This window comes from Trichoderma ghanense (genome assembly GCF_004382785.1).
Source record: "Trichoderma ghanense strain CCMA-1212 chromosome Unknown scaffold_2, whole genome shotgun sequence".
Lineage (NCBI taxonomy): Eukaryota > Fungi > Ascomycota > Sordariomycetes > Hypocreales > Hypocreaceae > Trichoderma > Trichoderma ghanense.
This window is the reverse complement of record NW_027395665.1, coordinates 2302337-2326745: the sequence shown is the minus strand read 5'-3', so window position 1 is coordinate 2326745 and position 24409 is coordinate 2302337. Positions and strand designations below refer to the sequence as shown.

General features: G+C 54.1%; 4 protein-coding genes across 4 annotated transcripts; 1 reads left to right on the top strand and 3 right to left on the bottom strand.

Moving 5' to 3' along the window:
- Positions 1–438: 438 nt before the first annotated feature.
- CCMA1212_003149 (Succinate-hydroxymethylglutarate CoA-transferase) lies at positions 439–1953 on the top strand (the record flags this gene model as incomplete). Its single annotated transcript, XM_073700505.1, has 1 exon — positions 439–1953. The coding sequence occupies one exon, from the start codon at positions 439–441 to the stop codon at positions 1951–1953; it is 1515 nt and encodes a 504-aa protein (XP_073561603.1).
- Positions 1954–3503: 1550 nt separating this feature from the next.
- Positions 3504–6046, bottom strand: CCMA1212_003148 (Acetolactate synthase catalytic subunit; the record flags this gene model as incomplete). The annotated part of the gene is made up of 5 exons (XM_073700504.1): positions 3504–3562; positions 3616–5307; positions 5396–5463; positions 5579–5680; positions 5916–6046. 5 exons carry the CDS (start codon positions 6044–6046, stop codon positions 3504–3506), a joined length of 2052 nt encoding a protein of 683 aa, XP_073561701.1.
- Positions 6047–9601: 3555 nt separating this feature from the next.
- On the bottom strand, positions 9602–11492 carry CCMA1212_003147 (uncharacterized protein; the record flags this gene model as incomplete). The annotated part of the gene is made up of 2 exons (XM_073700503.1): positions 9602–11295; positions 11354–11492. 2 exons carry the CDS (start codon positions 11490–11492, stop codon positions 9602–9604), a joined length of 1833 nt encoding a protein of 610 aa, XP_073561700.1.
- A 10961-nt stretch (positions 11493–22453) lies between these two features.
- Positions 22454–24161, bottom strand: CCMA1212_003145 (uncharacterized protein; the record flags this gene model as incomplete). The annotated part of the gene is made up of 2 exons (XM_073700502.1): positions 22454–23886; positions 23993–24161. 2 exons carry the CDS (start codon positions 24159–24161, stop codon positions 22454–22456), a joined length of 1602 nt encoding a protein of 533 aa, XP_073561699.1.
- Positions 24162–24409: the final 248 nt, after the last annotated feature.

Genomic DNA, 24409 nt, shown 5'->3' with positions numbered 1-24409 from the left:
TTAGATTTCAGATATAGTTAGATATCAGCATTTACAATATAATGGGGACGAATTGACAAAGAACAATTGACACATGAAGTTGTCACACTGCTGGATGAACGAGCCTCGGCTGACGGCGGCTGAAGCTTCATAGACCGGTCCTCCTACAACTCCACATTTAGCCATCCATCATCTCTTCCCGTCATCCGAGACTGATCATCAAAAGGGCGCGTCTCTGAACAAAAACTCTCGTCAACACAAGCCTTACGGAGAAATACCAACTCAAATTTATCCTGATACATGTCTCAGCAGAAACTGCTCAGCCTTACCAATCACTTCAACCACTCAATTCCAACTGGCTGTCTTAACAGGACCCATCCCATACGACAACCACAAAACCATCTCATATAAATCACCAACAGCATCCCATATAAATCACCACACATCACACAACTCAACATGCCCTCAAACATCCTCATCAACCGCACCTCCTTCTCCGCAACAGACATCATCAAAGACATCTGGACAAGCCTCCACCTCCCCCCTCACGCCCTCTCCTCCATCATCCTCCCCGACCAGCAACCCGGCCCAGCAACCCCATCGTCCTTCAAGATCGGACATCTCGCCCAGAGCTCCATCGCCCTGTCCGCCCTCGCAGCATCCCTCGTCCACAGCAGCCGTCAATCTCCCTCTACAACCTCACCACCCTCCTCGGCAACACCGATCCCCCGAGTCACAGTCCCCCTCCACCACGCCCTCCTAGAATTCAAATCCGAACGCCTCTACACAATAGACTCCCTCCCCCCCGAATCCTCCTGGGGCACAATAGGCGGCCTCCACGCCACTTCAGATGGCGGCCACGTCCGCATCCACGACAACTTCCCCCACCACGCCCTCGGCACCCTCTCCCTGCTGTCCCTCCCCCCGACCGCAACCCGGCAAGACGTCGCCGAAAGAGTCCTCCGCTGGAAAGCAATCGACCTCGAGACCGCCGCCACGGAGCACGGCAAGCTCGCCATCTACGCCCTCCGCTCATACGCCGAATGGGACGCCCATCCCCAGGCCGCAGCCACGCCCGACAACCCCATCATCCTCCGCCCCCTCGCCCCTTCACCACCAAAGTCTCTCCCGTCACCCCCTTCTTCTTCTTCTCCTTCAAGGTCCTCCAGCAGCGGGTGTCTAGCCGGCCTCCGCGTCCTCGAAATGTCCCGCGTCATCGCCGCCCCCGTAGCAGGCCGCTCCCTCGCCGCCCACGGCGCCTCCGTCCTCTGGCTCACGTCCCCCTCGCTCCCTTCCCAGCCCCCCCTCGACCGGGACCTCAGCCGCGGCAAGCGCACCATCCAGCTCGACATCCACAACTCCTCCGACAAGGAGACGCTCCTCGAGCTGCTCCGCACCTGCGACGTCTTCATCCAGTCGTACCGCCCCGGCAGCCTCGCCGCGTACGGCCTCTCGCCCCAAGACGTCCAGCGCATCAATCCGCACATTGTGTACGCCAATCTTTCCGCGTTTGGGCCGTACGGGCCTTGGGCGGGGCGGAGGGGGTTTGATTCCCTCGTGCAGACGTGTTCGGGCATAAATGTTTCAGAGGCAGAGCACTTTGGGGCCGGAGAGCCCGCGCGGGCGTTACCGTGCCAGGCGCTCGACCACGCGGCGGGATACCTCCTCGCCACGGGCATTTGCGCCGCCTTGCACCGCCGGGCAACGCAGGGGGGCTCCTGGGTTGTTGACGTTTCGCTCGCGGGCGTGGGCAAGTATCTGCGTAGTCTGGGCCAGTATCCTGCGAGGACGGGATTTGAGGGGGTCGCGGATGTGATGGCGCAGGGGGACGTTCCGGGGGAGTTTCTCGAGGAGATGGAGACGGCGTTTGGGAGGATGGTTGCGGTGAGGCATAGTGCTGAGGTGGAGGGGTGTGAGGTTGGATGGGGGGAGATGCCGAAGCCGTTGGGGTCTGATGAGGCGAGGTGGTTGTAGCTGGAAACCTGTCGGGTGTTGATGATGGAGAAACTGTAGATTTATGCTCGAGTAGCTTCGTGTTTGTATACCATCACATCTCATCCCCCTGAAACCAAAAATCAAGCCACACATAACATCCGCCTCAACATGATGGACGAAAACGACGTCAATCCCGCAGCAACCTCCCCCTAACCTCCCTGCTATTCACAACCCCACACAACACCATCATCAACCCCCCTCCCACCAAAAGCCCCGGCGAAAACCCTCCCCTCATCGCTCTCGCCACAGCAAGAACCACCACCGCCATCATCCCCGCCAGCATGAGCATCCTCAACACCGTCTCTCCGTTGAAAATGGTTCTTCCGGTCCGAGGGGAAGCGAGCCCTGTTTCTGCGGCCTCTTCGTCTGTGGATGTGATTCTGTGCGTGCTTCTGCTTTGGTGGTGTTGTTGTTGGGTTGGTGAGGCGGGTGGTGGTGGTGGTGAGGTGAGGGTTGTGGTGGGCAGCAATGTGCTCGTTTCACTGACGTCTTCTTCGTCTCTGTTGTTTTCGCCATCACGACGTCTGCCTGCACCTTCTTCGAGAAGCGCTAAACACACGGGAATCATCAGCAATTTCTCCAAGATAACACACTTCTGCACCTCTACGAAAGTAAAGAAAGGTGTCAAATCAGCATCAACATACGCGTAGAAACGCCCACCACCCTCACCCCGTCCTCATCCCCAGCACCACGCCTCTCATCGCCCTCACTCATCGAAATATCATCCAACAAAATCTATAAGACCGGTTTCCGCAACGCCGGCTTTCAATGCTTCAAACTTCCAAGAAGCGGAGCAAGAATCTTGATAGCAGGTTTTGTCTATTTCTTCAGGATTGTTGTCTTCAGAATCGTACAGTCGTTAGCAAAAGGGCGGGGGGGATGGTGAAACCATCCATTGCATTCCAAGTGGCTGACCAGTTAGCCCAACGCCCTGGACCTGTGACGCAGTGAGGCTGATTGCCAGTGGCCGGTCTGGCCTGGGGTAAATACATGCATGGCGGACAGTGTTGACACGGTCGAGACCCTTCGTTGACATCATGCAGCTTAAGTTTACGCTTATCCTTGGCATCGGTCAAGACGAACAAGGGCACATGTATCCATCAGACGAGGTCATCACTACCAGTTCAACGCGTCTTCTCGTCGTTAAGCTTCGTCACTCAATTAATACATTAGCTGTAAGGCCGGGCCAGAACTGTCGTTTAATTTCTCAAGCCCACCCCGTCGCGTCAACAATGCAGGTATCTATCTTCACCCCCGTCTTATCCATCCAGCCACCTTTTTCAACAGTATGAGGTTGCTCCCCTCGTCTGGCCCCAGACATCCCCTCAAAAGTACTTTTAATCGCAAACGACACGGAAACCTGGTCTCGCGCCTATGGGTACCAGTAAATGACAAAAAGAATAAACTCCAACCGGACAACGTCGTGCGCAGATGACACAGAATATGTAAGCCCAAAGGGAAATAGAAGGGTAAGATATGGACTGAAACAGGGTCGAACAGAAAATGCACACCCCTCGGACAGACATCACTTAGGAATGCACGCCCTTTGTTCTCTCCTTCATCAGCTCGCGTCTCTGCTTATCCTTTTCTGTGAGATTGTTAGTATTTATCATCAGAAACTCTTGCATCAGTTGGACTCACCAGGTTCAAACACGAGGAACTCGTGCAGGGCTGATCCAGCAGGCACCATGGGCAGGACAGGCACCTTCTTGTCCGTGACGACCTCCAAGAGGGCCGGGCCATCGGTGTTGATCAGCCACGTCAGGGCATCGACCAGCTTCTCCGGCTCCGTCACGCGCTGGTGCTGCACGCCCATGGCGTCGGCCAGCTTCATAAAGTCGGGATTCTTCTGGTGCGTGTGGGCATATCGGTCCTCGTAAAAGAGGTTCTGCCACTGCGTCACCATGCCCTGCTCCTCGTTGTTGAGCACAACGACCTTGACGCCAATGTTGAATTGCGCAGCAGTCGACAGCTCCGTCAGCGTCATGTTGAACGAGGCATCGCCGTCAACGTCAATGACCAGAGCATCGGGCTGAGCGACCTTGGCGCCAATGGCCGCAGGGAGACCGTAGCCCATGGTGCCCAGGCCACCAGAGGTGATCATGGACCGAGGGTGCCTCCAGCGGAAGTGCTGGGCAACCCACATCTGGTGCTGGCCGACACCCGTGGCAATGTACGTCTTGTCCTTGCGGTTGGCCGTCAGGTTGCTAATCTCCTCCATGACCGTCTGCGGCTTGATGAGGCCGGCACGCTCCGCGCGCTGGTAGTTGGACAGGGGCCACTTCTTCTTCCACTCGTCGATGAGGCCGAACCACTCCCCTCGGTCTGCCATGGACTTTTCGGAAATCTGGGGAATGAGGTGCTTCAGGTTGGTGGCGACGTCGCCCTCCACGGCCTCGGTGGCCTGGATGACCTTGTTAATGTTCTTGGGCATGATCTCAAAGTGAATGATGCCGCCGCGGCCCTCGGCGGCAGCTTGCCTGGCTGCGGGAGCAAACTTGGAAACATTGAGGGTGACACGGTCGTCGAATCGGCTGCCGAGGGCGATGATGAGGTCGGCCTGCTGCATGGCCATGTTGGCGTAGGCTGAGCCGTGCATGCCCAGCATGTGCAGAGACTTCTCGTCCAGCTCATCAAAGGCACCCAGGCCGTGGAGGGTGGTGGTGACGGGGATGGAGGCCTTGTCCGCCAGCTGCTTCAGGAGCTCAACGCCGCCCTCGGACTGGATGACACCCTGACCGGCGTAGATGACGGGCTTCTTGGCGATGTTGATCAGGTCAGCGGCACGCTTGATGGAGGCGTTGAGCTGCTTTGAGCTCAGCTCCATGGCGGCACGGGAGGCAGCACTGGGCAGGGACGGCAGAGCAGTCTCCGTCGGGATGGCTCTCCTCAGGATACCAGCCGTGACATCCTTGGGCAGGTCGACGAGGACGGGGCCAGGACGGCCGCTGGTGGCAATCTCAAAGGCCTCGTTGATTCTCCGCGGCAGCTCAGCAACGCTCTTGACCATGACATTCCACTTGGTGCAGGCCCGCGAGATGCCCACGACGTCGGCCTCTTGGAAGGCATCGCTGCCGATGGCCGTGGTGGGGACCTGGCCGCAGAAGACGACCAAGGGGGTTCCGTCCGACAGGGCATCCTGCATGGGCGTGATGACATTGGTAGCGCCAGGCCCGGAAGTCACCAGGACGACACCGGGTTTGCCCGAGGCACGGGCGTAGCCCTCGGCCATATGGCCAGCTCCCTGCTCATGACGGGGCAGGATGAAGTCGAAGTGTTTTGAGTTGTAAATGGCGTCGAAGACGGGCAGGATAGCGCCGCCAGGGTATCCGACTGCATGGTGACTCAGGTTAGCGAGATTTGCCTAGCTGGAGCGATGGAGCAGATGGAGCCCGGGTGGGCGGCCGGCATCGGAACCTACAAATGTGCTTGACGCCCTGTCGCAGCATCATCTCGTGGAAGATTTCGCCTCCGGTTTTGCCAATGAATCTGTAAGTAAAAAATATTGGTCAGAAACAAGCTCAATTGGTCTGTAGGGGTGCCGTCTGTTGCGATTTTCTGGTATATGTTTGCGTTTCGCAGGGCGGGACGAGGGTGGACATACGATTCATCCATGTCAGGCTTCGACGGGTTGACCAGAGGCTGCACATGGCTGCGGTCTTTGCCTTCAGCGTTGAAGGCAGGGCTCGGTACAGGGCGGACTTGTCTGTATGAAGAGATGGCCAATGGCCATCACGTTAGCCAGTGTCGTTCAACATTGTAAAGGCAGGACCAGAATGCGCGCGAGGGGAGCACCCAAAAATTCGTCCCCCGGTCATCGGCGATGCAAACCACGATGCAGAAACACCTGGTCCCTTGACACGCATAACCGAGAGACGACGCCACACGTGCAGCAGAAAAGACACATCAGACAGAAAATGCAATGCCAATGGGCGACTTACGGAGCAGCGCTGGCGTTGGCCTGTTTCCTCTGGCCGCTCTGGATCATGACGGGCTTCGTCGTCGAGGTGAAGGCGCGCGCCTGGCCCAGAGACCGGACGGCCCTGGCTGTGACTTGGCGACTTCGGAGCATCGTGAAGAGAGCTATGGTGGGTAACACGCAACAAAGAAAAGTGAACTAGAAGAATTGAAAGAGAGAGTGTTGAAGCAAGGCTTGGCCTGTCAACGAAGGAGAAGATCGAGGGAGGGGTCGGAGAATAAGAAAAAATGAGAGTGTGCAGAGGTGCAGCACGTGAGCAATCCGACGTCTTCTGCTGCCCTTTTGTTTGCTCTCTATTCTCTTCGACGAATTCGAGGGTATCGCGGGGGGAGGGAGGAGTGGCGAAGAAGAATTGCAGGCCAGAAGCAGGATGGAGAAAAAGAAGAGAAATAGCCAAGCGAACGATTTGGATCGGACAAAAGTCACCAAGCCCGGCCCGGCCTAGAGTCAGAGGGTCCCTCCTGTCCGGGTCGAGTCCAAGGGCGATGCCGGGGCAGATCTACTAATACTGCAGCAGCCCAGTCACCACAGTACAGGTAATAATGTCTAGCCACAGCGACCTGCCGCCGGGTAGCCTGTCGCCTGTGTGACGCCGGCGAGGTACCGGGGCGTGCAGTATCGCTTCCGCCTTGTCCATACTGTGCCTTACTGTGCCTGAGTGTGGGGTAATCAATTTTTTTTCTCTTGTTTTGCCATGCGACAGCTGTCTTTTTTCGGTTTTGCTCTTCTGTCAGTTCTTCTACCCTGATTTGCCTCGCCTCTCATTGGGCGCTTCAGACGCCAGCGCCGGCAGAGTTCAGATGGCAAACAACTTCAGGGACCGCCAGCCCGTGGAAGGTAGCCAATCAGCAGACTCGTGGGCGTTCGAAAGTGCGGGGCCGGGGCAACAGCTGCATCCCCAAGGGCATCCCATAGGGCGTCCAAGGGAGGGTACTGGCAGCGCTTTGGCAGGTACCTGAGGGCTCTTCCGGCCAAGGTTGTCTCGCGCCTCGGGCTGCCGGACCTCGACCTTGGATGACGACTTTGACGGGTACCGCCTAAATCACCCTGTGTCCAGCGCCCTGCTTCCACGGAACTCCGACTTTCATGGTCTGTCAATCTGTCTAATAAGCCCACAATTGCCCTACATGATTGTCCTTCCACAATGGCAGTCATTGAGTCTCATTGCACACGAAGATCGTGATTCTCATGGCTGACGTGTTCCCCTTGCGTGTGTGAAGCAACGTGCACCCAACGCAGTGGTACCCATCTCAGGCCTCTACCCAGCCATACCAGGTCCCTTACACACATGCAACAGCCTCTGTGCCTGATCCTTCCTTTACCTCAACCCATCAAATTGCAGCCAAAAGCAAACCCCAAATCCCTTCACTTTAGCCAAATAACCACTGCGATATCCGGAGCAGTCAACCAAACAAACATGTTGACTCACACAAAGATCACATCCACGACCGGTCCTTATTCCCGGACTGCTTTCGACAAGCAAAAGCCAAGGTGCTCGTGTCCAGGCTAGCAGCAGCACAAGTTCAATCGCGGGCTCCGATGGCGCTTATTATTCACTGCGCTACCTGCTGGTTATTACTGTACTACTGGACATGGCATGCACCTAATGACGGTCTACCCTACCTAGACTTGTCCACTTCAATTTCACGCGTACGTATGGCACTGCGAAGGCCTTGAGTGCGGGCAGCAGCCGCTGTTTTCTATCTCTTTTCGAGGAGTTCAAAGTAGGCGAGATTCCGAGGATCAGTACCCGAGACGGATCCCGTAACGGAGACCGGAAGGAAACAGAGCTTGCACTGCGTGATGACCTGGACCAATCGAAGACATTAAATGGCAGTATTGCCTTGCATTTGAGTAAATGATCGGTTGTATTTGAGCATGTACAATTTCTTTTCATGTTGTCTTTGGGACTGATACAGTTGTGTTCGAGTCGTCAGCCTTTGACTTGCCGTCACCCAGCCGTAGCAGACGCAGAGGCACCCTTCGTCTAAGTGTCACAGTCCATCGTTCTCCTGCATCTTCAAACACCACATCACACCGAATCACTCTGATTCAGCTCTCCGTATAAATACTATTTAACACAGACACAAAACAAAGAGAGTCATCCCAGTAGCCTCCTCCTCCTCCAATGACCCAATCCCTACCCTCCAGTAAATACAGCTCTTCACCGAGAAACGCCTCTTGCAAGTCACACCACACAATCCCCACCCCTCAAGGAGAAAAGGAAAGAATATCAAGCGCCCATTCAGCTGCAGTGTCACCATCCTTTTTCTCCTACCTACATAGCCTCACTCTCTGTCTCTCATCCACCTCGGTTAGAATCACCCGCTATTCCAAAACCCCCCATGATCTTCCGCATACCCAATCAATGCCAATATCCAGACGATGCAAGCAAGCCCCCACTCATTCACTCAGCAGCAAGTCCTCTTCCCTCACAGTAATATCCGTCGAATCCTCCTCGTTGGTACATGTAGTAATACCAACCCTTCATCTTACGGCATTTTCCCAATCCCCTTACCTCGACCTTTTTTACCTCACCTTACCTTACTCGTGCCTGATCGTCTGCAATAGATCCCGCCCCTCACTTCAGCCGCACAAACACCGCAAAATTTCCCCAGTCTCACTCCAAAGCACGCAACCAACCTTATACTCAACTTACTTCACCATCTCATTCCTCAAACACTCTCACCGACTTCCTCCCCCCCCCGACAACTCCATCAAGCACACATCTCTTCCCGCCTTCCGCCACTCTTCATCATTCGCCCTGCGTGTGAAATAGAAGGTGGATCAAAGTGCCCCAATAGGCGGGTAAGCTGACGGCCCGATACGCTCCCCCAGACATCCCTGTTCCTGCAAATTCCCCATCCCGTCCGTCATACTGTACCTGTGAGCAGAGAAATCGCAACTGATACGGCGTATGCGCGCCAAAATGGGCATGACGTTATTCCTTCACGTCATATCTCTAGACCATGATCCGCCCTTCAAACAACAACACGCAGGATTACGACTGAAACAAATACGGGAAGTGATTCAAAGTGCATGGTCACTCGAATAGTAGGCGTGTCAATTGCACCGACTCCCAACAGCAAAACGTCATATTTCCACCTAGACATCAATCACTACATTTCAATTCGTGTACATGCCGGTTTTCTTTTCCAAACTTTCTTCATCTTCTCCTCTCATTGAGACAACGTGAGATATATAAAAAGCACAACGCTCCACATAAATGCCACAGAATGACCTATACCACCCCGTCTATATGTGTGTGATTCATGAACGACGCCGGTTCATCACATGGCAGCAAGCAATAAAAGGAAAGGATAAAAAAAAAGAAAATGGTATCTCAGTGTCAGCCAAGCGACAAAAATGGAATGCCTTCCCCTTGCCCCCCAGATCGGTTTTCCCCCCCAATTACACGTACATTGCCGTCCCGGTCCGTTTGGTATAAGTAGTGGTATATGTTCGAGAATACATGAAATCAATCGCGGCAAGGGATATTTGTAGGAGACATAGGAATCGATAAGAGAGCGGAGCAGTTCGCTAGCAGAGCGTCTGTCAGGATCCTGCTGGCGATAAGAAAGAAGAATCCGAGGGTGGTGATGGTTTCCTCGGTAAGCTGAATGGTACAAGGTCCCTCTCCCGCCGCGCTCACATGCCCATAATCATCCCTCCTGGCGGTGTGTCGGGCGTCGACTTCTTGGAGGGTCGAAGGTTCTCCATGCTAATCATTCGATTCCAAGGCGCCGGTCGTTTGTTGGGAGTCGGCGTCCCGGGCCGCACCGTAGACGCCTGGCTGGCGTTCATCGAGTAGTCGTACAGTCCATTCATCATGTCCGCCTGCTCCGGGAACACTTGCGGAGCCTGGTATGCGGGCATCTGCTGGTTCATCACCATCCATGCTTCCTGTGATGCATCATGTGGCGGCATGGAATACATCAGCTGCTGTTGCTCCTGCTCCTGCAAATGCGTGTGTGAAAGCTGGTGTTGTGGTGGCAAGTGCTGCTGCAGCTGGTGATGCTGCGGCTGTTGCTGCTGAGGGTCAAAGAGCGGCGTGTTGACAGGGCTGTTCATCTGCTTCGGCATCGAGGTTGGGATATCGGGAGCAAACGTCGGAGCGTCCGCCGGCCACACAGTCTCGTTGGGGATGGGGAACGGAGTGCCCGGGTGGGGGCCAGCCGCCGGGTCGTCTCCCATGATGGTGTCGGCGCCATTGCTCATGACACTGGCAGGAGTTGACGGCCGAGTGCCCTTCTTCAACGAGCGGCCGGAAAACTTGAGCATGGTTTGGGGAATGCTGGTGATGCCCGACCGGCTCTTGGGAAGGCTCGGCGTGGGCGAACCCTCGTCCATCTTCAGGGTGCTTGCCAAGGATGCATGCCCCGAGGACTCTAGCAGGCACTGGCTGCGGTATGGAAGCTGGAAGTAGATGTCGATTTCGTTGGGCGGCGGGGTGGAAGCGGTCGTGAACGGTGCGGTTCCGAGGATAAAGGCCAATCTGACGAGGCTGGAGATGTTGCTGCCGAGGTGGCGGCACTCGAGCATGCGCTTCAAGTCCCCAGAGGACCTTGGCCGCCAGTGAAGCTGCTGTCGTTTCTCCTTGGGCCAAATGCACGTCTTCCAGATTTGCTTGACCTGTTTCTGGCGCATGAGGTTCTGCATCTGAACCCTATACTCCCAGTTGCTGACGTCAAATCCATCTTCAAAATGCTTGGCAATGTGCTCGAAATGCTTGTCGCGTGTTGCAGGGGCGTCTTCCGTACCGTGGGCTTCGAATAGCCGGTCGCGACAGGTGCCGAAACCGCAGGCAAAGACGAGCTGGGGGCACATTTCTGTCCGGGCAGCGCTGTTGGGGAGAGCCTTCATCCGGTGAGCCTCCTTGGCGTGGGTGCTGTAGGCACGCTCGGTCGAGAAGGACAAATGGCAACCCTTGGTCCGGCAGATCCAGACGACGTCGGCTCCGTGGAAGTTGTGCAGGTGCTTCTTGAAGTCGCTCTTCCTGCCGAATCCGACGGGGCTGTTGTCCAGATAGCACATCGGGCACTGGTACTTCTTGGACGTGGGCGTCACAAGCCGCGGAGAGGGGTGTGACGTGACGTCGTGAGACTGCATCATCGGCGAGGGCACGGCTATGGGCGAGTCGAGCCATGAGCGATCAGTCACCTTGTTAGCCTCTCCATCGTGAACCACCGGTAGGTCGTTTTGCACTTCAGGCCATGTGTAGGCGGTGTGGATGGACGCTTCGTCAGACCGGGCTTGTGATGCAACCTCCGAGTTAGTCCATGCTATTGAAGACGCGCTCGCACTGCTGAGGAGGGTGTTTGCAGAGAACGCAGACGCTCGAGCTAGGCTGTGTCAGATGCAAAGTCGAGGCACGGGGTTGGGGGCTTCTGAGTCACCCACATGGTTCGCCATAGCCCGTCAGGGCAAAGATAAGGCTCGATGTTCCGTATTTCTGAACGAGCGAGAGGAGCAACTGCTGGTCCTCATCCGTCAACGGACGCACGGTGGACTCGTCCGGCGCGGCACCGTACGGGAACATGATGTGAGGGGGAAGTTGTTGATTTGACAATTAACCGCGTTCGGCCTCGTGAGGAGAATCGATCAACAGCGCGCACCAGCTATCGCCGCAGCCACAACGGTGGTGTCGGTAGTGGACAGGTCGCTTCCCACGGACACGTCAAAGAAAGTAACGCGGTTTTCTCGCTCTATCCGCACAAATAAGAGTGAGAGCTGGCAACTCGGCACCACTCCTCGTCGTCAAAATCGCATAATTGCCGCGCAATGCGGCGGCGGAGGCTGGGACCGGAAGAATGAAGGAGAGGAGAAGTAGAAAAAAAAAAAAAAAAAAAAAAAAAAAAAAAAAAAAAAAAAAAAAAAAAAAAAAAAAAAAAAGAAGAAGAAGAAGAAGAAGAAGAAGAAGAAAACAGAGGAAGAGGAAGCCGAGACGACACGCCGAGAAGCGTGCGATACGTCGCTGGTGTGAGGGTGAGAAGAAAGTATCCTGTCCAGTTCTCGGCTCTCGCGTCCCACTCGCGGCCGACGAGAGCTATTAATCGGTGAGCACGTCCTCGATCGAAGGAATCGACTCAAGTTTGCATGGACAGGCGGTTACGCTGCCCAACTTGGAGTCGCTGGGTTGCCTGCAAAGCCGCCTAGATGCTGCCGGTCACGAAAGGACGTCTTCCGGTCGCTCTGAGACAAGTGAGGCCAAAGGCGGGTGAAGGAGCGACAGAGAGGAAAGGTGCACAATCGCCAGGGCCAGGCAAGGGGAGAAGGACAGAATGGTGAGGGGAGGAAACGGTGGAAAAGCCGGGGAAGGCTTCTAGAAGATCTTGTCGGAGAAAAGCACACCAAGGCGCAAGCCCAGCAGAGCCCAGTCCTGTCCGGCCAGTCCAGTCGAGTGCAACCAAGCGCCACTGGCCCGGGGCGCTGTTGATGCTGTGGATGACTTTTGTGTGGTAGGGCCGCATCTGGGACCTAACTCTTGGGAACCCTTGTGAAAGCATGAATGCGCCCCCCCTAATCCCAAATCCTTTTTCCCTCGCCCAGCACCTGGTCGAGTCGTGGAATCCGACGAATTGGTGGCTCGCATTCCCCTGCCCAGCACCACGCACCACGCCCCGTTTCAGGAACAGTGTCATTTCTCACAGCGGCCCCCATGTTCGTCCTGAAACGCACGTCGCCTCTGGGAGGCCAAAGGCCGCAAGCAATCGAACAAGAGATTCGATGGTGGAGTGGGACCAGGACGATAGCTGTCCGCTGTCGAAGCCAAAGGGCGCCCCCGTCCGGAGAGGCCACGGCCAACCACAGCGCTCGCAGCCTCGTCGCCTGACCCGGCAGGGGGTCCGTCGTAAATTACCAGCTCTTGGGCCCCCTGCATCTTGCCATGGATGCGGGAGACGGGCTGGCCAGACCCCTGGCAGATGGCTTCTGCCGTCCTTCTGGAAGGGAAAGGCGAGACATTTGGAGGAGGGTCTGCGATGGGCGGCCGGGCCAATCAGACGGCGGCAATTGCAGTTTGAGGCGTTCTGGGCAGCGACGATTTGGAGGAGCAATGCGCCCAACATTGGCGGCTTGCATGGCAGATGTGCGAAAAACGATGGCGATGGTATCGCAGTCGGTCGGCGTGGGAGGGGAGAGGAATCTCTGCAAAAGTCAACATGTAGGCGAGCATTCCGTAGGTAAGGTAGAGGGCGCGGAAGTTGTCTTGCGCTACCGCTGGGCAGGTACCGGGGTTCGTCGCGATAAAGGCAGCAGCAGGCAAACACGTTGCCTCTGGGGCTGGGCAAGCAGCGCACGGGATTGGTACACAGTACCTTTGCCGGCATCTTCAGGTACAAGTACGAGGGCGGAAGATAACATGGAAGGCACTTCGACCCAGACGCAAATCCAAATCCAATCTCAACCCAAACTGAACATCACGAACCAATATCCACGGCTACAAATTATTACCATCATCTATTCACATCCACCTCTAGCCATTTATTCCAAGCCAGGGAATCATGCGACACTGTGGCTCGATGGCGATGCGATGCAATGCGATGCAATGCAGCCCCGACTAAGAAAAGCAGGCATCAGCCACCATTCCTGCGCAAACAGAGAGGCAGAGCAGATCCTCCACGATGGCTTGTCCAGCATGCCGTCAAGACCAGCCAAGAATATCGACAGGTCGACAAGCAACGCCTCAAGTGCTGACGCTTGGCGGCATGCCGTTGCTCATGAACCCAGCTAGCGCAATTCCCGAGAAAAGAATCGAACAGTCACTGCCCAGCAATGCCTGCAGCCAAATGCCGGCAAAACACCAGATCACAGGCAGTTGATTCGATTTGAGTTGCCTGCGACTTGACTTCTGGCGATCAGGAGCTCCGGTCCAGCATCAATACGACGGGGGATTATTACTCGTACAACTACTTGTAGCAACAGTACTCCATATGCACTACGACTCGTATCGACGTGGAAAGACACGCTTGAGACAAATTGCAGGTGGAGAGGCCAGACCCGCGGCATGACGGACTGCCTCGCATGTGTGAATTCTGCCGGTTATCAAACGTCATGGAAACCGGCTAGGCCGATCACGCAAATACTTTGACCTTACTCGCCAACCAGGCTGGATAGGCACATGCACGGGGCAGGATGACGCCAAAACTCGGGGCGACAAGGGACGGTCCACCAGGCTTTGATTGCTTTCGAGCAGTAGTCGCCGTATACTACTGGGACAGCCGGCAGCACATACATACAAGTACGAGGATATTCGGACCTGGCAGCCTGAATGGCATCGATGGCGGACATGCATGCGTTCCGTCCCCTCAGCTTCTGCTGGGTGGTAGCACAACTACTACCGGAGGTCGACCGATGAGCAATCAACCTGATACCGCTGTGTTGTACAAGGCTGAACAAACGAGGGAAATGGCACGCACAACGGTGGAGGTGCAGCTCGAGGTGGACGGCGTCTGAGACGGCATTTTGCCTGTCTGTCTTGGAATGAATACTGCCCTCGTCATTTCCAGGGACTACTGTTCCAGAATCATTGCCAAGATGCCCCGTACATGGTATTACGATGCCGCGAAACGCAGATCGCCAAGCAGCACCAAGGACAATCGAAAGTGACGATGATGGACCCGCGCTTGTCTTTCTCTCGGACCAAATTTTACGGATCGGATTGGGGGGTCCTCGCTCGAGCAGCCGGTGATCCAAAGGAGGCTCTCGTCTGTGCATTGGAGTCACCTCGGGTCAAGAATAGATATAAACGGAGAGTCCATGCGACAGAAGGCTTTTCAGCCTGACAGGTTCAGCTCAGCTCGAGGCCCGATGAACAAAAGAGGCTGAAATGCGTGCAGCCTCGAAACGCCATCTACCAAAACAGAACATTCCCAACACTCGGACCAGCAACTTCACGGTCGCCACCACCCACCCTTTTACTGCCCAGGAGGACGCTAGGTTGAGCAAGGCCAGTCTTTTCCTCACATCGACCCAGCTCGGCTCCGAGGCTCAACATACTCTCCGTAGGATTGCTCCCAGCTAGGCTCCTGCTCTATACGGCATCACGCCAAGCTCGAAGCGACGGCAGACGATGGGCAGCAAAGACGACGGCCAGAAGCAATTAGCTGCTTGTCTTGGCTGCCTCCAGCCTCCTCCTCTTTCGTCCTGCTCCTGGCCGCGCGTGGGGAGTTGGGCTGCCGATCCCGGCTGGTGATACGGATTGGTTGATTTCCGGATTGATTGCTTGGACCGCTATCGATTGCCCTCTAGTCTGGGCGTCGCTTCGAGATGACTCGAACGTATTTGATACTGGGTCCCTACTTGTACCTGGAATTGTCTTGGTGATCCCAGTCTGTACGCGCGAGTCCTCGCTCTCCCGGCTGTGACTGATGGCGGCTATCACGGTTATCAGTCATTGATTTTCTTCAAGAGAAAATGCGGAGCTCACGGTATTGATGCTTTTTCGTGAACCCGGTCCACGCGCACGAGCCCATCGGTGGCCAGCCCTGCCTCACCGAAAGCTTCACCCGGGCTGTCAAGGCTAGACAGCGACAGCGTCGTGCAGCCATGGCCTGGTTGGTCAAGCAAGCAGGGACTTGCCAGGATCCCGTCCCGGCGTCGCCGCTCTCCGGGTTCATCTCTCAAGTCTCGGTCAGGGCCGTCGTCTTGCTTCCCGCCTCCGCTCCATCGTTTGCGGCTGGCTTGGTGTTTGCTTTTCTGTTTATATTGACCCGGCGTAGCTTGCTTGCTGCTCAGTCTAGCTGCAAATTTGCTCACTCCTTCCCCCCTTTCTTCCTTCCGCAGTCATTCACTGAATTGCGATACAGGAGTGATTGATGTTGCTTCTCACAATCTGCCACGAGCTCCATGAGGAAAGACTAGCAACACGCGTGACGAGCTTGGGGGATCGGATTTCGGAGTAATGATGACCATAGAACCCAATCGCCATGGGCCAGCTTCATGGATGCCCTCAATCCCTCGACGCGGCGCACGGTCCCTCTTGCCCACTTTGTCGCTGACGCCGTCTCCGTCTGTGAAAATCGATGGACAGCGACCAAGCCAAGAGAGAAGAGGGAGATAACGAAGAAAGACCAGAAGAAAAGAGAGCTTGGCAGCCAATCTTCGGACGTGACCCCGGCCCCCCCAGTTCTCCGCAGAATTGCCTCCTTCTGAACGGCTGCGTTACCACATGATGCCGGCTGGAGAGTGCTCGTGAGGACGAGAACGGCTGACAGCCTCATTCTTCGCAACGCCCGACCTTCCCAGGAATTCAGTGACACTACGGAAATGAAGTGGGCAATGGGGCGAGCCACTCAAGTGAGCCACAGCAGCCAAGAGAATCGGCGTCTGGAGGAGTCGCCGCAGCTCGATGCCAAGGGCAATCTACTGCTGCCGCTAGGAGTATGGCTGCCAGCCCTGCGGACGATATCCTGGCTTTGGCGAATCCCCCTCATGTCCCTCTCAGCCCTAATGAAGATCGAGGGCCCGCCGCGTAGTTGGGACCAACAGCGTTCGGCTCAAAGGACCAGAATGAGCATGTGCCGTTGCCGACTTACATTCCACTGTGGATGAGGGCCATTTCTTCCACCACTCCCATTGCAACAACTGCCACTGCCAACGGAGCAGGACATAGTGATACCACGCGCAATTCACTGGAGAGTTGACCCCTTTGGCGAGCACACCACCCAGTGCCCGTTGACTGCTGTTGGGATGTTGGCGAAGGATCAAGCCAGCGCCAATCACATCCGACGGCCATCGGTGAGAAGGGTAGACCAACCAAGAGAAATGGTGTCCACACCAAGCCAGCTTTTGATTCCGCCAGCCAACCAGTCATGGCGTGATTCTTCTCTGTCTTCACCACCCTTCCAACACCCTCCGCCACGTGGTGCCCGGGAGCTGTGCGCCCTCTTCACTTCCAGAACTCTTCTATCCGCGGGACTTGGCTGTTGGTGTGCTTGCTCGAGTCGCCCACCCACTTGCTCGTAGCAGATGGCATCGGATGGGAGTCGCTTAGGAACACCCAGCTCTGCCCTACAGCGTGTGAACAAGTGGCCTCTTTGCCTCATCACCATATCACACACACACACACACACACACACACACCTTCAAACATGGATGCATTGCAGGTTTATTAGTTTACTTGACACATTTGGCCCCCCTCCTGCCCAGCTAACTGCTGCACCTGTTGACTCACCTACATGGATGGGTACAGAACAAAGAGGCAGGGACAAGATAGCGCCCCAGCAGTAGCGTCGCTTTCTGCATGCGACCCAGCACCAACTTGCGACCAGCAATTGTGGCAGTTGAATTCAGTCGATGTGATTCTTATCTTGATGCCTTGGCTGCCAGCGTGCTACTACACGACCTAGTCTCTGGCTGCCACGAGACGCATCCGAGGAGGCCATTCAGCCACAAAGCCAAAGGCCAACTTGGCGCTTCCCCTCGACGCCATCAGCCAAGCAACCGGGCTGCTCGTCTCGTTCTCGGGGCCATCCATCACATACTAGGCTGTTGGGTACAGAAATCGTGCATTCTCGAGAACTCGCACCAAGCGTTGCATGGATCAACATGACACTGCATATCCAACAGACAAGTATACGGGGAAGCTAGGAATAGCAATAGCTTCAAAGCATTGCAGAGCCGTGCCGAAGAGGGCATCTGTTGACGCCCATTTTGGCAACATGTTCCTCACCCCGGCCCATGGAACGGACATGTCGACGCCAGTCAGCTGAGCGGCTTGCCCTGTGGTACCACTGCCGCGCATCAACCTGGTTTCTTGTCACCGGCCTGTCAAAGGTGCCAATGGTCTGGAACAGGAACCACGATTTGCTGCTAGTCTCTGCTGCTAGTATTACTGCGTCTGCTAACAAGCTTCTCAGCAATCTGTTGGACGGAAGAAAAGTGACTGGTAGAAATGGTAATACGGCCTCTCCGTCCATCAGCAACTTCTCGGGCATCGGCATCCGTGCGGAAATCGGCTCCATCACTCGAGTGTCTCTTGGTTTTTCCCATCACCCTGGTTCTCACCCGCATTTGCATCATGTGCCATGCCTTGCCGAAGCTGTATTGATATCCTGCTCATGGCACAAGTTTCTAAACACAGAGAAGACAAGGCCCCGACTGCCTTTAGCTGCGCCTTCTATCTACATTACTTACCTACCAACATACATACATGCATTACTTGACGATGGGTTGTTAATTTGTCGGCGACGAAGTGCTTACGCCCTCCCCATTCGAGATTCCAAATTCTACAACAAATCGAACCACGGAAATCGCACCTGGGTCAAATGCTGCGCTGCCCCCAGACAAAGGCCCAAGAAACCCCAGGAGATCCCCAGCAAAAGCGACCGAAATCTGACGGCTTATACCGTTTCCCGCCAGCCCTGTCCGGTCTCCATGGCGAGTTGTCCTCGGAGACCGCTCCGCCACTTCTTAGGGCCGCTTGGGTTGGTATTCTCTTCTGTTTCTTCTTTTTCTTCCCGCCCTTCGACACACGCCCCCTTCTTCGGTTATGCTGCTGTTGTTGAATCGAAGCTAAATACATTGCTTTCTTGCTCGAGGATGATTGGAGCAGCGTATTCGCTGGGGATATTCGGATTAGTATTCTGCTTGCTAATGTGCGGCGATTCGAGGCCTTGTCTCCGTCCGTAAAGCCGCTCACCAAGACCCCAACGGATCGTGTCAACTTTTGCTTCGGCTTCCTTTGTTGATCGCATCGCAACTAGGCAGAACCCTGCACCCTTTCAGCTGCTTCTTTACTGATTCACCCCGCAGTTCATAGCCATGGTCTTGTCTCTTATTTTTTTTTTTTTCCCTTACAAAAGACAAATTAATCCGTTTAGAATGAGGAGATGAACAATCTTTGATCGACATTCTACCTATGCTTACTCTTCTGACAGCATTTCTCCCCATGGTCTTCGTCTTGTCCTCCCCATGTCATCCATGCAAGGCAAGGCAAACCAAGGTAAGCATGCATCCAGGCATTCGGTAACGAAGCTCGCCCAACTCAACTGCGATACAATTACACTTCCGCAGCTGTTTCGTTATATATACACCCCCCTCGGATGGGTTCACATCGCAGTACTCATAGTACCGATCTTTCGCCCTTTTCTCGTCTATAGCTCGGCTATCATACATTGCAACCACCCCCGAGTATGCTCCTCTACTCAATTCTTTTGTCTCTTGTGATTGTATCAGTTGCTTCATTAATTCATACAGGCCTAATCCGTGCTTCATTCATTCCCCGACCTCGCCTTTCCCTTAACCCTTCCTTTTCACCGTCAAACCGCACAATACCACCCCAACCAACCCAACACAACCCCGTCTCACTCTCATCGCCGCCGTCTCCCTGGCTTTCTCCCGGCACATGCCAGAAAATCAGAAATGACACATCACTATTCATCCGCACATAATCATGCACCTCTACATTCCGGAGGAAAAGAAAAAAAAAGAAGAAGCGTATCAAATCAAACCATACAAAAACCCTCACAGACAAATAAGAAAATAGAAAACAAGTTTTTCATCTACATGAAAGGAAGAATATGATAAAGCATATTTCCATCCAACCACCGTCTCGCACGCCCTCTCCCCTGTCAATGATACTAAAAAAACGAAGTAAACTTCTCACTACTGTATTCCCTCTGGCTTTTGTGTCCCATAATCCATACCACCTTGATGCTTTTATGTAACCCTTTTACTTTTTTTTGTCTTCTTGCTCTCTTATTCGCACAATGTCGTCTCGCTCTTCTAAGCTGCTGATCAATCCTCTGCGCCTCATGGCATGTCAAACTCTCGACATCGGCCGGAGGAATCTCCAACAACTACTCCGTACTCATGGGCCTTGACTCCGCGAGAGATCGCCCTTTCCACAGTCCAATCCCCCACCAGTGTCCTTCCTTGCCTTCATTCTTCCCATCATCAATATCCTCCCCCCGTGTCATGTATGTATCTGCATCTACATATGCGGTTTGTCTCTTTCCCTTCCACTCTATATCAGCCTCACTCACACACTCAAAACTACCAAGACATCCCCCAAAAAGGCATCCAAACAAAACCGTCAAACCCCCGATCCAACACATTCCAACCCAACCAACATCCCATCCCATGCCATTCCCGTCCCGCCCAACCAACAACAAAAATGCTCCTTCTGAGGATACACACACACACACACGCATATAAGAAAAAAAGAGAGAAACACGGGAACCCACCCACATCAGCAATCCTTCCCGGCACGGCAAGTAAGAAAACGGAAAATGATGCGCAGAGGAGCCCGCTTAAACGCTCTGCCGCGAAAAAGGGATAATGCATCCCATACGTCCTGCTGTAACCCTACTGTACATGCTTTTTTTTTTCCTTCGTCATATTCGTTACTGTAATGATCAACAACAACAACAACAACATCACCAGCTTTTTCTGTAGTACCTTATAGAGAGCTTCTGTCGTGTTTCTCATGCGGACATGGCAAGGTTCTCACACTGATTATTATTTGCATGTGTCAATGCATCAAATACAAATGTCCAGACAAATAGGAATGACAACCCCAAGATTTAAAAAGAAACGAAAAATAAGAACGCGCATGATTTACACCAAGGCCAAGGTCCAGGTTCCCATCACCGATCGCCAAAGCCTTTCAATCATACATGGACCCACCCGTGTTCATGTCATATCAATTCGTCCAGACCCTCACATCAAATGTTTCTCCCTTATTCCGTACAGAATAGGTAAAAATGCAGAGCAAACGTTTCTCATACACGTCGCTTGATCCCTTCCATGTGTCTGATCCTGTGTCCCCGTCCTCGTCCTTTTCACCCCCTCCACGCATCTCATCTCATCTCATCTCATCTCATCATTCCCAGGGACTTTCTTTCCAAAAAATACCTTGCATCCATGCTTATTCCAATAAAGCATTACCTACGCGCCTTGCATCTACACAACCCTAAAAAGTCATACATCACATTTCCTCTTGTTTTCATCTTTCTAACAAGAAGGATTACGAGTCCTCAATGCCGCCTAACCCATCCAGAAGGAATTTGACCAAAAAAAATGAATGAATGAATGAACAAGTCAAGTCAGCAAAAAAATCCCTGTTCCTCCATCGCCACCAAGCATTCAATAACATCAAAGAGCCAAGCAAAAAGACAGGGAGAGGGAAAAAAAAAAAAAAACAAGGTTTCGATATCACAAATACGAAATGCGATGTATGGATTATAGATTGCTTTCCAATTCGACAAGAATAGAAACAAACAAGATAAAAATCACCCCAGGCAAGGTTTGCACTTCTGCAGCAATCTAAAATGCCCGTCACCTTTTTTCTCATCATTCTCAGCTTCTACTACCCCCTTGGGTAGATAGTTGGTAGTGTCTCATTTTGGCGAGAATTGCCGCCTTCGGCGCTTTTCCCACCTCAGTCATTTAATATTGAATATCTACTTACCTCCTGATGGGATTGCTGCTGCTGCTACGGAGTAGTAGTACGTACTGCAAGTTGGAGTTTAGTTACCCCCAATTCACAGGCCACTATTACTCCGTACTGACGTACTATTACCCCAAGTCCTCGTATATACAAAAGTTGACGCATCACATTTGACTACGTACAAAACAGTAATAGCAGCAACGCTTAACACCAAAGGATGAGGGTGTATTGATACATGCATTGCTGCATCCCATGGCTGCAATAGACCACTCTCCTTCTTTTAAACAAGGCCCCACACATCTTTGGCCTCAGTAGCAGTAGCAGTAGCAGTGATAACTCGCAATCAGTCACACTCACACACACCACACACACAGACGTACAGTAACATCCGATTTTCTTGATCCTAAGGCACTCCCGCATTGATAAATCATATCTCCCCGTTTGAAACGCTTCCCAAAATGAATAAGCCAAAAGACCAGCAAGGGAGGGGACAAATTGTAGCCCCGACTGTCGCCAACCGAGTAAATCGCAGATATCCCCTTTGTCCGTAATCACATCCGCATGAACTTGCACCAACCCCGAAAGGAAACGAATTGATAGTTAGAAAGCCAAATCTCGCTGTTCTTTCGTGTATGTTTAGATAAAAGAGAAAAGGTCATAAAAAAAGACGTTATCAACGTCGCTCTTCGGCCTGTGCCCTCGTCTTCTGAATCAATCTTACTCATGAAATAACTGCGGGCTGGCGAGGGTATATCGAAAAAATAGAAGAAAGGGAGGGAATTAGAAACTTAGAAGAAAAAAAAAAGAAAAAAAAAAGGGAATAGATTAAGAGGAACGCGCATGTCGGCCGTTATTGTGTCATCGTCTACCCTCCAGCCCGCCCAGGGGTCTTTGGAAAATCCCGCCAACCGAACCGCTGTCGTTAGATGTATGCATATCCGTTCGTGCCGGTAGTGTGTCCGACCAACAAAAAAAGGAGAAGAAAGCGTCCGATCTGCTATGCCGCGAGGCCAGCAACCACCACGGCAAGTGGTCACATTGGTTCTGTGTAGGAATGGAACTCTAAATCGTCCGTGGTACGAGGTAGCGCTGCTACCCCTCGTGATTTCTCAATATGCATATGGGGATGAGTCGTATGCGTACGTATTGGTCCGCTGTTCCAGGCCCGAGCCCAGGCTTGCGGTACCGCAAATGTCCGTGGGTGCGGGACTCTGCATGCCGTTGGTGGCATAAGCACCGGGCATGGTCTGGAGATTGCTGCTCGCATGTGGCACGTAATCCGACCCAACCATTGGAGTGTCGGACATGCCCATGTACTGCGGCTGTGGCTGTTGCTGCTGCTGCTGCTGCTGCTGCTGTTGTTGTTGTTGTTGTTGTTGTTGCTGCTGCTGCAAGGCCTGTTGGTGGGCATCGTATCCCGGAGAGGGAGGCGCATTCTGGAAAGTGTAGCTCGGCGAGGGCATCTGCGGCTGCGCCGGCTGAGGCAGGTATGCGTGCCGCTGGTAATAGGCGACCATGGCCGGGTTCGGACCGCCCGTCGGCATGCCGTACTGAAGCATGTGGTCTGGCTCAGGAGTCGGCGTGGCGGACGGAACAGCTGCCCTGGCGTGGCCGTGGATGGCCAACCGGCACTCGCTGCGGATGGGAGTGACAAAGTCCGCGCGGAAGTTCTGAATGGCGCCATTGGGGCTGGACCCAAGCGCTATGGCGTACTGGACAAGGAACTGCATGTCGCCAAGGTGTCGAGTCTCTAGGCGCTTTCTCAGGACGCTGCTCGTCTGGGAATTCCACCGCAGCCGGCTCGGGTCCGCATCGGGCCACAGCGACTGCGACCAGGTCGTCAGGACGCTGGACTGCCGCAGCAGGTTGCGCATCCTCGCCGAGTAGCTCCACTGGCCGCTGCTTGCGCCCTCGTCGAAATGCTTGACGACATGGCTCACGTACTCCTTGAAGGTAGGGCCCGCATGGGCATCGCTCGGCGCCTCGAAGACCTGGAGACAGTTCTCGAAGCCGCACGCAAACACCGTCTGCGGACACAGTGGAATCTTGGCATCGTCCAAGTTCATCCTCGAACCGCCGTGGGCGTTCTTTAGATGGGCCTTGTAAGCCGTCTGCCAGTCAAACACCATCTGGCAGCCCCGATGCCTGCAGAACCATTGTGCGTTTGTGTGGTGGAAGTCTTCCATGTGGCGCTTGAGGTCGTTCTTGCGCGTACATGTCTTCTGGATGCCCTCCTCTAGGCAGAAGCCGCAGGTGAAGGAGCCCTTTTGCTTGGGGGCTGCTGTTGTAGGCGTGGCGTCCTCGGCGTCCCAGGACGACTCGTCCGTAAGGGCGATGCTCCCTCGAGTCGCCGACGGGCTTGCGTTACGCTTGCGATTGTTGCTTGCTCGAGGCGAAATGTTGGAAGTGACGCTGCCACATGTCGACGACGTATCTGAGAATGCGTTGCTGCTGCCCGTTGAATCAAACACATTGGATGAATCATCGTGTGAGCTTCGATTGGATGTGTTGCTGCTGGAAAGCGTAAAGGATCGTTCTTCATCTGTAAGAGAGCGGTCGCGTTAGAGGCGCCGCCACGGACTCTCAAGCTTACAACAGACTAGCTGCGCCTGTCAACCAACAGAAAAAAAAGCGTATCAAGCACTCACATGATGACGATGGTGACAGGCGCCCTTCTTCTTGCAGCAGCCGCCCCAGCTCCTCTCGTGAGTATTTGCCAAGTAGGTGCCGGATCATTTGACGGTCGACCCGCTCTTGCTGAGGTAGGTTAAGTTCGGGCGACACGCCCTCACGATCTGGCCATAGTCCTTGAGCCATATCTGTTGTGAAACCAGTCTAGTAGAGAAGATTGGTGATCCCAGAACCATATATCAAAGGGAAAGAGGCGAGAGTGATTTGGTATACAGAGACGAAATCGGACAGAAGACTCTTGATACCACGCAACAGGATGATGTTGAGCTAAAGGTGAAGAAAAAGCAAGCTAGTAAAGCAAAGAGCAAATGCAGGCAACGGGGAGTATGTCGAGGGATGCGGGAGACGTTGCACGCTTATCACGATCGGTTATT